General features: G+C 36.4%; 1 protein-coding gene and 2 long non-coding RNA genes across 3 annotated transcripts; 2 read left to right on the forward strand and 1 right to left on the reverse strand.

Moving 5' to 3' along the window:
- Positions 1 to 300: 300 nt before the first annotated feature.
- LOC116174995 lies at positions 301 to 5,909 on the forward strand. Its single transcript, XR_004146213.1, has 3 exons — positions 301 to 418; positions 5,460 to 5,709; positions 5,761 to 5,909. It is a non-coding gene; the product is annotated as an uncharacterized LOC116174995 (long non-coding RNA).
- Positions 5,910 to 9,803: 3,894 nt separating this feature from the next.
- Positions 9,804 to 10,182, forward strand: LOC116174996. The gene is made up of 2 exons (XR_004146215.1): positions 9,804 to 9,958; positions 10,013 to 10,182. It is a non-coding gene; the product is annotated as an uncharacterized LOC116174996 (long non-coding RNA).
- A 1,430-nt stretch (positions 10,183 to 11,612) lies between these two features.
- On the reverse strand, positions 11,613 to 13,961 carry LOC116173465 (uncharacterized protein K02A2.6-like). The gene has a single exon (XM_031490958.1). It carries the CDS (start codon positions 13,959 to 13,961, stop codon positions 11,613 to 11,615), a length of 2,349 nt encoding a protein of 782 aa, XP_031346818.1.
- Positions 13,962 to 15,309: the final 1,348 nt, after the last annotated feature.

The raw sequence follows: 15,309 nt of genomic DNA on the forward strand, positions 1-15,309 counted from the left end.
TCAAAAATGGATTGCCCATGTGCAACGCTATCTTTCATATTTGTGGTCGGATTTTTACGATTTTAACAGAAGTTGCATCTTACAAATGGGAAATGAATGCAAGTGGAAACTTGTTTGTACTCCGGTAACCAGCTACAGGAATTTCAATGTTAAAGTGTAAATTTGAAAGAAAAAAATAATAATTTAATGCACCTATACGTGGGAGATTAGATTGTTCATATAAATATGTATAGTGTGTTTTGAGATACAGAGTTTCTCTGCGAAACGCGTTTTCATCGCGCTGCTGACATCTTGGTTGGTGCTGAAAAGTGACCGACAGTGCTTTCTTGGACCAGAGTGGCATAATCGCCGTATTATTCGTTTCTATGCAATTAGAACTGCTGGCGCATGATTCCATATGATAATTGCATATTGAAAGGTGAGAATAACCAAACCTCCTGCTCCTTGGTTAACCGAAACCATACGGGAAATGATATGCTTGAGAGAAAAGGCATTAGCTGGATTTAAAAAAAACTAAAGCGACCACCGACTTTAATAATTACAAAATGCTGCGAAATATTGTAAATAACGCTGTTAAACTGGAGAAAAAAGCATTTATAACATTTAAATTAAAACAGAATGGTAAACAAACTACTTAGGCAGGTTTTAAAACAATTAAACATTTACAATAAACGAAATTCATCGGGTTTTCCCAATCATTTGCAGGATGTTAATAAAATAATCAAATATTTTATCAATATTAGTAGTAAAGTTGAGCGAACTAGCGCACAAGACATTGTCACGAACTATTATCTTAATAACTCATTTGATAGCAATACTACACAATTTGAGTTTCAAACTGTCACGGAAGAAGTGGTGGAAAAAATAATACAATCTATCGGATCAAATGCTGTAGGAATCGACAATATAAGCATCTCAATTATACGTTTATGTTGCCCTGTAATTATATCGTATTTAACACATATTTACAATTTTTGTTTCAAAAATAGTGTATTTCCTGAAATATGGAAAACTGCATATTAGTGTTACCTTTACCAAAAACGTCGAATCCTACTGAACTTAAAGAATTGAGGCCTATAAGTATTCTTCCCGCACTTTCTAAAATTTTAGAAAAAATAATGGCTTCCCAGATAAAGCAGTATCTTTGCTTAAATAACATACTTCCGGACACTCAATCTGGATTCCATTCACGCTTCAGCTGTGCAACCTTATTGCAGTTGGTGACTAATCAAATTTGTTATGCAATTGAACGTAACGAAATATATTTGCTAATTCTGTTGGATTACAGCAAAGCATTTGACACGATAGATCATAAAATTTTGCTATCAATATTGAAATATATTGGTTTTAATGCTGCAGCTATCAACCTGGTGTCGATGTTTATCTCAAATAGGTCACAAATTCTCCATTTAAATGACATACGCTCAAGTCAATTGCCTATCTCTTCAGGAGTACCTCAAGGTTCTATATTGGGTCCACTCTTATTCATAATTTACACATCTAGTTTTCACCGATCATTAAAATTTTGCCAATGTCACATGTTTGCAGATGACACGCAAATTTCATACGTTTTCGATGCTTCTAGTGGGAAAGATGCAAGCGAAAGGGTTAATAAAGATTTAAAGTCGATAATTGGCACGAGTGGTAAGCATTCCTTGCTAGTAAATCCTAGCAAATCAAAGCTTATGGTTTTCGGTAGAGCGAAAGAACGTGAAAATGCGCTGAAATCTTTAAATATCAAAATTGACGATGCGACCTTACAGTGCTCAGATGTCGCGTAACTTAGGTCTTAAACTAGATACTATAACCACAGATAAACGGAGCCTGTGCTATAACCTAAAATTTAAACAGCATATTAATGAGTGCATTAGAAAGGCTTATTACAACTTAAAAATTATGTATAGTAATCGGCAAATATTAGGGCAAAAAACAAAGGCGATGCTCTGTAATTCTTTGGTACTTTCTCATTTCACATACTGTGATACTGTTTATGGTCCTTGTATTGATAGTGTGGATATTAAGCGAATCCAGAAAGTACAAAATTCATGTTTACGGCTTATCTTCGGTATCAAAAAGCGGGAGCATATTTCACATAAGTTGAAAGATGTGGGTTGGTTGAAAATGAGCGATCGACGGCTGTTGCATGCGGCATGCTTTTTTCGGAAAATAATTATTACGCAATCTCCACCTTACCTATATGGCCTAATTCAATTTAGAACAGATGTATGTACATCGTTTAAATTCAAGGCACCGCGGTTTATTGTCAATACCTCGTCATTTTCTATCATCTTTTCGCCGGTCATTTGCTTATAACGTCGCCTATGTATAGTATATAATTCTGTTCCATCTGTTCTAAAATGTAGCACTTTGGATCACAAGACATTCAAGAGACTATTATTCAAACATTTGGTACGATAGTTGGTTTAGTACTGATACACAAACTAAGGAGAGCATTCCAATCATTGATGTTTAGGGAAAAAGAAAATTGGTAGATTTACTTAGAAGTGGTGATCTAATAAAAGCCAGGTGTCAAATTCTTGACAGAATAGCTTCTTAGCTGAAACCAAAAATTGTCAACATATGTACGCACTTACAGACGGGAAAATTTTATTCCTTAAAAGTTGCTTCAAATGATCTAAAACGTCAACATTTGATGAAATTTCGCATTGTACCTAGCTCATGCTATGAAGAGAAAACCGTCAATTCGTGGAATTGTATGCAACCAATATTACACGATTTCAGGATACGTCAAACATTTCTTGAACTGTTATCGAACATACCATTCCAATTTATTCGTTGTGAAAAATTTGACACTAATAAAAAATACACACTAATGGGCAACTTAAATTTGAGATTAAGCGACCATTTTTATAGCATAGATTATTTCAAACAAATTCGCGTAGAGTTGATTACCTGTTTTCATCTATTCCCCATGATGAAATAAATAAGAAAGTTGGATGTTGCACATGCGCAACTCGATTTTTTGCGCATGCATTTTGTTTTCTTTTATTAGGAGGACCTACCATCCAAATTTCGTTTAATTGTTCCATAAATAAGAAAATTGCATTTCTGCGCATGCGCAACACGATTTTTGCGCATGAATTTTGTTTGCTTTTATTAAAGGGACTTACCATAGAAATTTCGTTTAAATTGCTTCAGAAACAAGATCGTTGCGTTTTGCACATATGCAACACAAATTTTTTGACTTTGACAATTTTTTTCTCCGTTTTTTGATAATATAACCCGGCCCAATTTTTTGTAGGTTGTACACAGGAAAATAAGGTCTTCCAAATAATAGAATAAAAATTTTAGGTTGCTATTTGAAAAAAAAAGTTCGATGCCGTTACGGCGCTCCAACATTTTTTTTCAAAAAATCCGGCCCGTTATTTTTCTGTTCGGTATGCCTAAAACATATATACAAAATTTCAACAAAATCCGTCGAGCCGTTTTCTCAGAAAATTGCCAACAAATGTACGTACGTACGTACGTACGTACGTACATACAGACGGAAAAAAATTTTATTCTTTAAAAGTTGCTTAAAATGGTCTAAAACGTCGACATTTGATGAAATTTTGAAATATTCAAAAAACGGCTATCGCAATAGCTACCTAGCACATGCTAGGAAGCTAAAAATATATACTGAAACAAGGTTAAGTGGAAGAGCAGGATGTTACTTGTGACCAATCTGAACTTCGCCTTGGGGTTCAACAAGCATATGAGTTTTTATAATTTTATTGTTTTTGTATGTTGTGTATACAATTTTTAGCTTCCTAGCATGTGCTAGGTAGCTATTGCGATAGCCGTTTTTTGAATATTTCAAAATTTCATCAAATGTCGACGTTTTAGACCATTTTAAGCAACTTTTAAAGAATAAAATTTTTTTCCGTCTGTATGTACGTACGTACGTTTGTTGGCAATTTTCTGAGAAAACGGCTCGACGGATTTTGTTGAAATTTTGTATATATGTTTTAGGCATACCGAACAGAAAAATAACGGGCCGGATTTTTGAAAAAAAATTTTGGAGCGCCGTAACGGCATCGAACTTTTTTTTTCAAATAGCAACCTAAAATTTTTATTCTATTATTTGGAAGACCTTATTTTCCTGTGTACAACCTACAAAAAATTGGGCCGGGTTATATTATCAAAAAACGGAGAAAAAAATTGTCAAAGTCAAAAAATTGTGTTGCATATGTGCAAAACGCAACGATCTTGTTTCTGAAGCAATTTAAACGAAATTTCTATGGTAAGTCCCTTTAATAAAAGCAAACAAAATTCATGCGCAAAAATCGTGTTGCGCATGCGCAGAAATGCAATTTTCTTATTTATGGAACAATTAAAACGAAATTTGGATGGTAGGTCCTCCTAATAAAAGAAAACAAAATGCATGCGCAAAAAATCGAGTTGCGCATGTGCAACATCCAACTTTCTTATTTATGGAGCAATTTTAACGAAAATTGGATGGTAGGTCCCTCTAATAAAAGCAAACAAAATGCATGCGCAAAAATCGTGTTGCGCATGCGCAGAAATGCAACTTTCTTATTTATGGAACAATTTTAACGAAATTTAGATGGTAGGTCCTTTTAATAAAAGCTAACAAAATGCATGCGCAAAAAATAGTGTTGCGCATGTGCAACATCCAACTTTCTTATTTATGGAGCAATTTTAACGAAATTTGGATGGTAAGTCCCTCTAATAAAAGCAAACAAAATGCATGCGTAAAAAAACATATGTTGGCAATTTTTGGTTTCAGCTAGGAAGCTATTCTGTCAAGAATTTGACACCTGGTTTTTATATAGCTTGTTGAATAAAGACATTATTATTATATAGTAGTATAGTAGATGACACTTTGCACCCGAGCATGGTCATGTAATATACTAGCGTGGATGACGAGAAAACATCCCGATGCCCGCATACATATAAAATTGTATAGCTCGCTCTTGAGGTTAACATGTGCAGTCCAATTTAAATTTTCATTAGTGTGGGCCCCTAGATTTTGTTCAGAATGATACCAAAACTTGCACAAAGGAAAAACTATTGCTTGGAACTTCAGTGCATTTTCCATGAATGATCAGTACTTCCCAAAAGGCAATAGCTATGTGCGCTGTGATTTTCTTTACTAGAGGCATATATGTATGGTTAACATTTCAAAGAAATATCTCCATAAACAAAAAAGTTGGCGTTACGCAGTTCGCGTATGAGCACATTTAATTTATGCGATGTTTATTTTTACTAGCCGAGAGAGATTTTCATAAGTAAAAAAGTTGGCATGCATGCGTGGATTTAATTTTTACTGTGTGCGATATGTTTGAGAGATGCACAGTGTACCTATAGGCATTTTTCTAGAACATGATCGAGGCACCATCATGGTTAAATATTTGCATTGTATATTTATTAATATACAATGATATTTGTACTTATTCAATTCCTGAAATTGAGTGTAACATGTATCTATTTTTCAGAAATTCCCCTTTACCTTATCGATGTCGAAAATATTAAGTACCTATTCTAAATTATCGGTGTTTATCTTCTCTCGCTACCCGATATAAATAAGGGCAACCAAGGCGACCCGAGCGTTGTACAGCTGCAGCTTAAGCCTTGTTTAACTTCAGTAATTTACACCTACTCGTATATAAAAATGCATCAAAACTCTTCGTATTTGTGGTGTTCATTATCGCCAGCCTTTTCAGGGAAGCAAAATGCAGGAGACTTGTAAGTATTTACTAAAAAGAATAAAAACATTACTAAAACGTTGTTTTCTAGGAAAATGCTGGGAAGAGGGTTTGCGACGCGGGGACTATTGCAGTATCGAAAGGAAAACATGGTTGAGAGAGGCAGAGTTTGATATCGTTCTGATTCCGCTTACCTGTATATATTTGCATAATTTTGAATAAAATGACGTATGACTGAAAGTAGTGTTATCACTCTACCAATTTATTTACCTCGCATTACATTTACATTTGCATTGTTATTCTTCATGATGGAATAGCCGCGGTCGCCAATATTTGCTAAGTATTAATCACGTCGATTCTAGTGATTGTGTTATCGTTCGGTTTGTTCCTTGGTCTTACTTTTTATAACACTGTCATTTTAAACCGTCTCTAAGGTTCATTTAAACTGGATTGTTAAGTTATCTATAAAATTCATGTTCTAGTAACATCTTTTATGGTACAATTTAAATACGTTGCTTCATTTTTTGGTGATTCTATTACCATGGTAGCCACCTACGCCAACTTTAAGAAACATTTTGCTTTCATGATAAAAATTTATTTGTTACTCAATAGTAAACGTTATTACTATTCATGAAATTATTAGTGAAATGAACTAAATTAATAAAGTACGAAAAGGTAAGTTCCAAAAGTGCTATATACAATCAAAAAAAAACAAAGGAAATTACAAGGAGAATTTTATACATCGAACCACACCACGAATCTGAGAAAATCGTCAACCCTTTAAAGTGAAGCATCATTATACTAGACATTAAACACGACTAGCTCTTGTTCGAATTTCTTTACCTCAGGGGAAAAATAAGGATATGGAAGTATTTATGTATTAACGAAACGGTTTTTTATTCTTTTAATAACTTCGCTGTAAAAGAAATACAGAAATTTAATAAACTATCGGTTGGCAATGGACATTTATTCCATAAATTAATTAATTAATGCATACGAAATCACGAAACGTCTTAAAAGAGAACGCGTCCTTTTGTACAAAATAGTAATGAAGGGAAGAATTCAGTTCCACTATTCCTCTCGGGTTTGGTTTTTAAAATAAATTAACATAACAGCTGAAAAAAATATCGCAAATATACATTTATTCACGCAATTTGAGTTTTCCATTAACAACATGTGCCATAAAACATCAAAAGGGACATTACTACACATCAAATTATGCAACTGTGAAAATGGGCGTTTCCCAGGGGTCAGTTTTGGGGCCCATACTCTTCGGACTATATGTTAACGATTTAACATCTTACCTTAATGAACAAACGGTTTGGGTGCTGCATTCAGAGAACATCTCATTATTAATTTCAGAAAAAACGATAATTCTCTTCAAGCAATATCCGATGTAAATGGGTTAAGTGGAAGAACACCTGGTGGCGATGTTGCCCCTAGGTCAACTTCGCCCTTTAGATCGTCATCCAATAAAGACCTTATTATTATTATTATTTACATAAAATTTATAACTGGTGCAACGCTAATTCTTGACCTGAACCTCTTTGAGGTGTAAGTTGTTTTAGAAATTAATTTTCAGTCGTAGTTATAGTTTCAACGCCGAGAAAACTGGATAGACCCATCATTTAGCGGGCCAAACGCCAATTTATCTAGCAGATTTGTTAGGGTAATAGATGCGCCTAAGGATAAAAATTAAACATGGTATTATGGCTCTATTAACTATTTTTGAAGAGTTTATAATTTTGCGGTGTCTGTCCGTCCGTTAGCACAATATCTCGATAACAAATAGACCGATTACGGTAAAGTTTAGTAGATGGAGTCTTTATCAAATTTGTAGATCGGAGTTCGTGAATTGGCAATGTAGCCCAAAAAATAAGGAAGGCCCTTACTTATATCGAAATACGGTTTTTACAAATCGGTCGCAAGCCACTGCACTTTCAACACCGAAACGTGAATTAATTCATCACGGATCGCAATTTGGGTTATGGTATCCCTTATGTAGCTTTTATTGCACAAAGATTTAAGAGATTCCAGTCAGAAACAACACCTTAGTACCTATATCTGTTTTGTTCTTGAACTGGAGCCGTTTCGAAGATCTTTTTATTTAACATGTCAAAAAAAATTCCGCCTATTGCAAATCAAACGTATCTGACCCTTCTTTGTTTTCCTGAACTATTGCCTTCATAAACTTTATTTATGTCAGCAAATAAAACAAACCCAAAAATATCGATAACACAAAAGTCCCTCGCATATTTTTAGCTTTCTGCAGGTATAATATCATAGTCGCACCTGTATTTACATATTAGAAATCACCGACATTTTATGTTTACTTGGGCGCTTTGTTCAAAAGTTTGGGGAAAACACTGTGATTTCCCTGGTTGTTGACTTCTGATTTGTTTGTGCTGTAATATTTTCCAATGAGGGCATTATCTTCGCTCATGATATGATAAAACCAGGTGTCAAATGGGGGTTTACAGTATAGTTGAATTCCGCAGTTCTAATTTAATAAGCGTGTACCTGAAACCATAAAACATTTTTTTGGACAGTAAAAGTTTATTTAAAAATAGAGGCTGATTAGAAAAAAAATAATGAACATGTGCGGTTTTAAAGGTTTATTCAAAACGATATGATTGTGGCGGGCTCTGTGACGTAATAAGCCCGACCAATCAGCTCCTAGAACCATTCAGATGGCATAACGACTTGGCAATATTGCAGAAGAATGGCATTTATAACTTGCGTCATCTGTCACAGGCACTTGTCACTTTCGTGCTAGATGCAGTTAAACATCCCTTTCAAAACGTCAAATGTGACAAACGTCAGACCCTCGCGTAAGGTTGCCAGCTCACTTCTACGTGATTGGTTGTAGGTTTGTGACGTATTTAGTCTGAAGCGTTTCAAATTCGGACTAAAAACACAGCTTTTCAATCATTTATTTTGGGTTTATTTTACTCGCAAATAAAAATTGAGGACACACGGGTCTTTTTATTTTTAATGTACTTTGTGGATCAGAAATAAAAAATTAAGGCGGGATGGCCCCATTCTTGACAGAATAGCTTCCTAGCTGAAACCAAAAATTGTTTTGTTAGCTTTTATTAAAAGGACCTACCATCTAAATTTCGTTAAAATTGTTCCATAAATAAGAAAGTTGCATTTCTGCGCATGCGCAACACGATTTCTGCGCATGCGCAACACGATTTTTGCGCATGCATTTTGTTTGCTTTTATTAGAGGGACCTACCATCCAATTTTCGTTAAAATTGCTCCATAATTAAGAAAGTTGGATGTTGCACATGCGCAACTCGATTTTTTGCGCATGCATTTTGTTTTCTTTTATTAGGAGGACCTACCATCCAACTTTCGTTTTAATTGTTCCATAAATAAGAAAATTGCATTTCTGCGCATGCGCAACCCGATTTTTGCGCATGAATTTTGTTTGCTTTTATTAAAGGGACTTACCATAGAAATTTCGTTTAAATTGCTTCAGAAACAAGATCGTTGCGTTTTGCACATATGCAACACAATTTTTTGACTTTGACCATTTTTTTCTCCGTTTTTTGATAATATAACCCGGCCCAATTTTTTGTAGGTTGTACACAGGAAAATAAGGTCATCCAAATAATAGAATAAAAATTTTAAGTTGCTATTTGAAAAAAAAAGTTCGATGCCGTTACGGCGCTCCAAAATTTTTTTTCAAAAATCCGGCCCGTTATTTTTCTGTTCGGTATGCCTAAAACATATACATATACAAAATTTCAACAAAATCCGTCGAGCCGTTTTCTCAGAAAATTGCCAACAAACGTACGATGTACGTACGTACATACAGACGGAAAAAAATTTTATTCTTTAAAAGTTGCTTAAAATGGTCTAAAACGTCGACATTTGATGAAATTTTGAAATGTTCAAAAAACGGCTATCGCAATAGCTACCTAGCACATGCTAGGAAGCTAAAAATTCTTCATTAGGTCATCAAGTCAAATATTTGTACTTATTCGATTCTTGAAATTGAGTGTAACCTGTAGGTATCTATTTTTTCAGAAATTCCCCTTTACCTTATCGATATCGAAAATATTAAGTGTTCTAAATAATCTAAATCACCGGTGTTATCTTCTCTCGAGACGCTCATACCTGATACCTATATAAGTCCGGCCAAGCCGAACCGAGCGTTATTCAGCTGCAGTAATTAGCAACGTAAACATGAATGTATCAAAACTGTTCGTCTTTCTGGTGCTCATTATCGCCAGCCTTTTCGGACAGACGCAAGCAAAATGGAAAGGATGGAAAAGACTTGTAAGTATTTACTAAAAAAAAATGACAGCATTACTGTAAGATTATGTTTTCCAGGAAAACGTTGGGAAGAAGGTGTTCGACACGGGGGTGGTTGTTGTTGCAGTAGCGGCATCAGGAAGACGGGGTTGAGGGTGGTGTAGTTTACTATCAATGAATACCTTACTCTTATTACCTATGTAACTACTATATATCACAATATCAATAAATCTACTACATTTGACTAATTTTGAATAAAATAGTGTACCTATGATCATGTATGAAAGTTGCTTTATAATAAAACCAAAGAGGGGTACTCTGTACAGAATTAAACCTTCGTTTTGTTAGAAAATTATGTCAAATTAGAACAAAATGCATGAGAATAAATAATATTTTCACAATAAAACTAGCACAAACCATTTTTTGCGATGTTTTCAAAACTATTGAAGATATTTTAAATTTCTTTTCAGATTATTATTCAGCACGAAAATTCGCAACATTGCCATCATTTAACCAATATATAGTTGGCATTCGAAAAATGGACACCGTGTATGCGCTTAAAGTAGGGGTGAAATCATCTCTTAAATGACGCAGTTATTAAGGATCTTTAGATCTTTCATAAAGAGCGATTACAAAAATTCCACGTCATAGTTGGTGGTCATAACGGATTTATAAAAGGAATCAAAACACTTGTGCCACGCTACGCCATGATAAGTGCCTCAATTTGAATGGCGCTTGTGTTGATTAATAGCCGAAGAGTGTAGCCCCCAAATGTATATAATAGATTTTCTGTTAAAATTGTTTTATTTCAGAACGTCTGCTACTTTCTGGACAACCCTCGTAATACACTATTATATCAATGATTTTTATTGGATATTTAGCTGCACACCCTAGTGCTAGTCTTTAATTTTATTGTGAACAGGTACAATTACACAACCAACAATAAGAAGCATCATTTAACGTATGCAATTTCCAAAGTTTTTAATTATGATGACTGCAATTACATGTCAAAAAATTCTTTCACACGCTCCGCTTTGAATCGCTGATAACTGATATATGTATCATGTAATTACTCTACAATTAAAGTGTAACCTATTAACACTTACAACCTTCTCAATTTGTGAACAATGTAATTGCGCTACCCTAAGCAAAACTTAAAGGGGCACATCCACACATTGTAAGATGTGTACGCCACAAATAGTAGAAAAGTTTAAATAGTCATTTACTATTAAACCATGACACATCGAAGAATACCTATTTTTATGTTGTGGTCAGTGTAATTGTGCCACGAATAGTAGGTAAGGCTGTTTTAAAGCATAATCGATGTAAGGGAATGTCGGCGAGTTGTTGTACAGTTGTACGAGTGCTCTAGAAATTGAGTGATAAATAGTGATCTTTATTGGTAATTTGAAAATTGCAATAAAAAATGTTGCATTTCTACCAAGCTTACCCCACTTACCACAGTCGCTTTTAAATGAAATTGTTTACTAATTGAAAATTTTAATTAATTAATTTTTATATATTCGCGTTTAATGAAATAAGTTGCAAGTTGTTACTTTTTTGTTCTATTCAATTCGTAATAAAAAAAATTACATCTCGAAAAATTAGAGCGATGCCAACTATATATTATACGTATCATTAATTCAGAGACATAACAATCCTCCCTCCTTAATTACAACTATAAATTCAAGCGGTTTGGCGGTAAACGCAATCGGCCTGATCTACGAAGAATATCTGCTGAATCTGGTTGTACCAACGTCGGTTCTTGGTCAGTTTCAGACTCCTGTTGCTGCGGCGATTGTTGCCAAGTATTTGATTGCCTATAAGGTGTTGATTGACCAACCGGTAATCTCATGGGTGAAGTTGAGTCAATCACCGAAGAATCGGTAGAAACACACGCTGGTCTTGTCTCGGCTGATTTCGACATAATGGTTGGATGTGGTTGCGATGTACTTGGTGCGGCTTCTAAGGCCGAATCTGAATGATCTGCATGGGTATCATCTCCTCCTTCACAAAGCGTTCGTCGCATCTGGTTTACGTGACACTTTCGATGTCTGCCATCCACTTCTACATCATAATGTGTAAGGCCACATCGTGCGAATACAGTCCCAAATTCCCATTTAACTCGTAAGTTTCGGTATGACCGTATCTGTACTTTGTCACCTGATACAAATTCTCGTGATACTGGTTCATTCGACGAATTTTCATTCATCTCAGTGGTCAGATCTCGTTTCATGAGAACCAATTTGGTTCGGATTTGTCGCCCAAACATGAGTTCAGCTGGACTTTGACCTGTTGTACTGTTCGGTGCCTTTCGATATTGTATCAGCAGGCGATCCAACTTCAAATCCAAATCACCAGGCTCATCTGCCATGCAACGCAAACCCTTCTTCAGCATTTGCACATAACGTTCAGCCTGCCCATTACTTGCTGGATGGTATGGCGCCGTGAATTTGTGGCGAATACCATTTTGTTTCGTAAATGTGTCCATCTCGTTTGATCGAAATTGTGGGCCATTGTCGCTAACCATCGTAACTGGAATACCAAACCTAGCAAACGTCCTTCTCAAAATTCGAATCGTAGTTTTCGTGTCAGTATTCCTCGTAGGAAAAATCTCCGGCCACTTACTGTAAGCGTCGACGATCAATAGAAAGTTCGTGTTCATGAATGGCCCAGCATAGTCTATATGAATTCGTTGAAATGGGAACGATGGAAACTCCCACGAATGCACTGGAACTTTGGCGGCTTCCTTCTGAACCAAACAGCAACTTCGACATTTCTTTACCGTCATTTCAATATCGGCATCAATACCATTCCAAAAACAGTAACTACGTGCCATAGCCTTCATCTTCGTCATTCCCAAATGAGCATCGTGTAATTCGTTCAAAACTGTTTGTTGCAGTGATTTTGGGATGACAACGCGCATACCATAGAAAATGCATCCATCGTGCATGTTATACTTCGTTTGTGTTTCGTTCGGGTTCGATGAACTACTCTCCAGTTCGTGGCAAACTTTACGCAATACTTCATCTTTAATAGTTTCTCGTCGAATTTGTTCTCGTGTTACTGGCATGTACTCTATCTGCTTCGTTTGAAATATGCTCGTTTCGTCTTCAGCAATCTTTGTTGGTTCTGGGAAACGTGAAAAATAATCTGCATTTAAATTTTCGTGCGTGCTCCGATACTCTATTGTATAATTGAATTCTGACAAGTATATTGCGTAATTCAGCATTCGCATTGCTGAAAGCGTTGGTAGTGCCTTGTCGGGGTTAAAGATCGTCACTAGCGGCTTATGGTCCGTGCGCAATACAAATTTCCGGCCGTAGCAATATTGGAAAAATTTGTTAATGCCCAAAAAAATTGCGGTTGCTTCCTTATCTATTTGGCTATAATTTTGTTCGCTTTTCGACAATGTTCGGGATGCAAAGGCGATTGGTCTTTCCATTCCATTGGACATCTTATGTGATAACACGGCACCGAGACCAACAGATGATGCATCAGTTTCCACGATCAATGGCAATTTCGGGTCATAGTGCATCAAAACCCGGTCGCTGGTCAATTCTTTTTTTATTATATCAAACGCCTTTTTGCATTTATCTGACCAGATAAATTTAACCTCCTTTCCCAGGAGACTGTTCAACGGTTTTATCTTTGTAGCCAGATCGGGTATAAAACGGTGATAATAATTTATCAAGCCCAAAAATGTACGCAGTTCCTCGACGTTTGTAGGTGTTGTAGCATTGCGTATCGCAGTGGTCTTATCATCCAGAGGATGCAGGCCCCTCGAATCAATTCGATGGCCCAAATACTTCACGTTCGACTTGAAGAATTGGCACTTTTCCTTCTTCAAGTGCAAATCGTTGTCTCGCAGTTTCTTCAGTACGTTTCTTAATCTTTGCATAGTTTCTTCGATCGTTGATCCTTGCACGATTATATCATCAAAGAAACAGGCTACCCCATCCAATTCGTGCAGTAGTTGATCCATAAAGCGCTGCCAGATATTGGGTGCAGTCTTTACTCCGAACATTAATCTATTGACCTTGTAAACCCCTTTTTCAGTACTTATGCTTGCAACATTGCGCTATGTTCGTCAACAGGCATGTGTAGATACGCGCGACTGACATCAAGTGTACAGAAAAATCTTCCCCCGCTCATTTTCGCAAAAATATCTTCGATCCTGGGAATGGGGTACTTGTCATCCTTCAAAAATCGATTCAATGTCACCTTCTAATCCGCACACAAACGAATGGAGTCGTCAGATTTTACAATCGGAACCACAGGTGTTCCCCATTGACTGTGAACAACCTTTTCAATCACGCCCATCGCCTCAAGTCGATCAATTTCAGCGTTCACACGATCTTTCAAGGCATACGGTACTGGTCGAGCTCTCCAAAATTTTGGTGCGGTGTTCTCTAGCATTTGTAAATTGCTCTCCATCGCTGGAATTCGACCTAATTTATCATCGAAAACATCGCCGAATTCCTTCAAAAACGACTTCAACAATTCATCGGAATTTGCTTGCGTGACCGTGACCTCGTGAATTTCTAAGTCATTCAGCGGACGTTTATGAAGATCCAGGATCCTAATCCACTGTCGGCCGCAAATAGAGTCAACATGATCTCCCACAATAAATAAGCGCCCAATGGTTACTTTGTTTCCAAAACTGATCGTAACATTACATGTGCCCAGTGGCTCAATTATCTCACCAGAGTAAGTCCTCAATCGAGAAGATGTGTCGGAAATCGAGAGCCCAGGACACACCTTCAAAAAATTTCGATAAGACATCGTCGAAACTGCTGCCCCCGTATCCAGTTCAAATTCACAATTGTTCTGTTCCACCTGGATGTTCACCATAAACTTGCCACTCCCTCCGCTTTTTACGCCGTGCATGTGAAAAATATTTCCAATCGTATACATTTCAAATTGATCGTCTTCAACGATGTCATCATTATCCTCGGATTGCGTTACTTGTTGAACTGTTTTAATGTTTCCCCCCTGCATACAAACGGTGGCAATGTGGCCTACCTTCTTACACTTCGCACAAATTTTGTCTTTCATGGAACATCTAAAAGCACGGTGCCCTTCGTGGCCGCATCTGTAACATTTTCCCGTGAAGTCAAATCTTGTAGTTTCTTTCGACGATGTCGGGTTAACTTTTTGTCGGCCTCCGTACGCTTTCCATGTTCGTTGCTCCTTCACTGCATTAACAGGCTCACTATTATGGGTTTGCTGGCTTCTCTGGATTTCTCTGCTTTCAATTTTTGATGTGTTAATCGCTGTCGCCTCCCGTACAATTTCGTCGAACTTTGTGTCCTCTTTTAGACGCAACAACTCCTGCCGAATATCGTCGTCACGTAATCCACGAATAAATTGTG

The sequence above is a fragment of the Photinus pyralis genome, unplaced genomic scaffold (assembly GCF_008802855.1).
Source record: "Photinus pyralis isolate 1611_PpyrPB1 unplaced genomic scaffold, Ppyr1.3 Ppyr1.4_LG6, whole genome shotgun sequence".
NCBI classification, from domain to species: Eukaryota; Metazoa; Arthropoda; class Insecta; order Coleoptera; family Lampyridae; genus Photinus; species Photinus pyralis.

Bases quoted from the DNA above. Each gene is read 5' to 3' on its own strand.
- LOC116173465 (XM_031490958.1), bottom strand. From the start codon at position 13,961: ATGTTCGGAGTAAAGACTGCACCCAATATCTGGCAGCGCTTTATGGAT.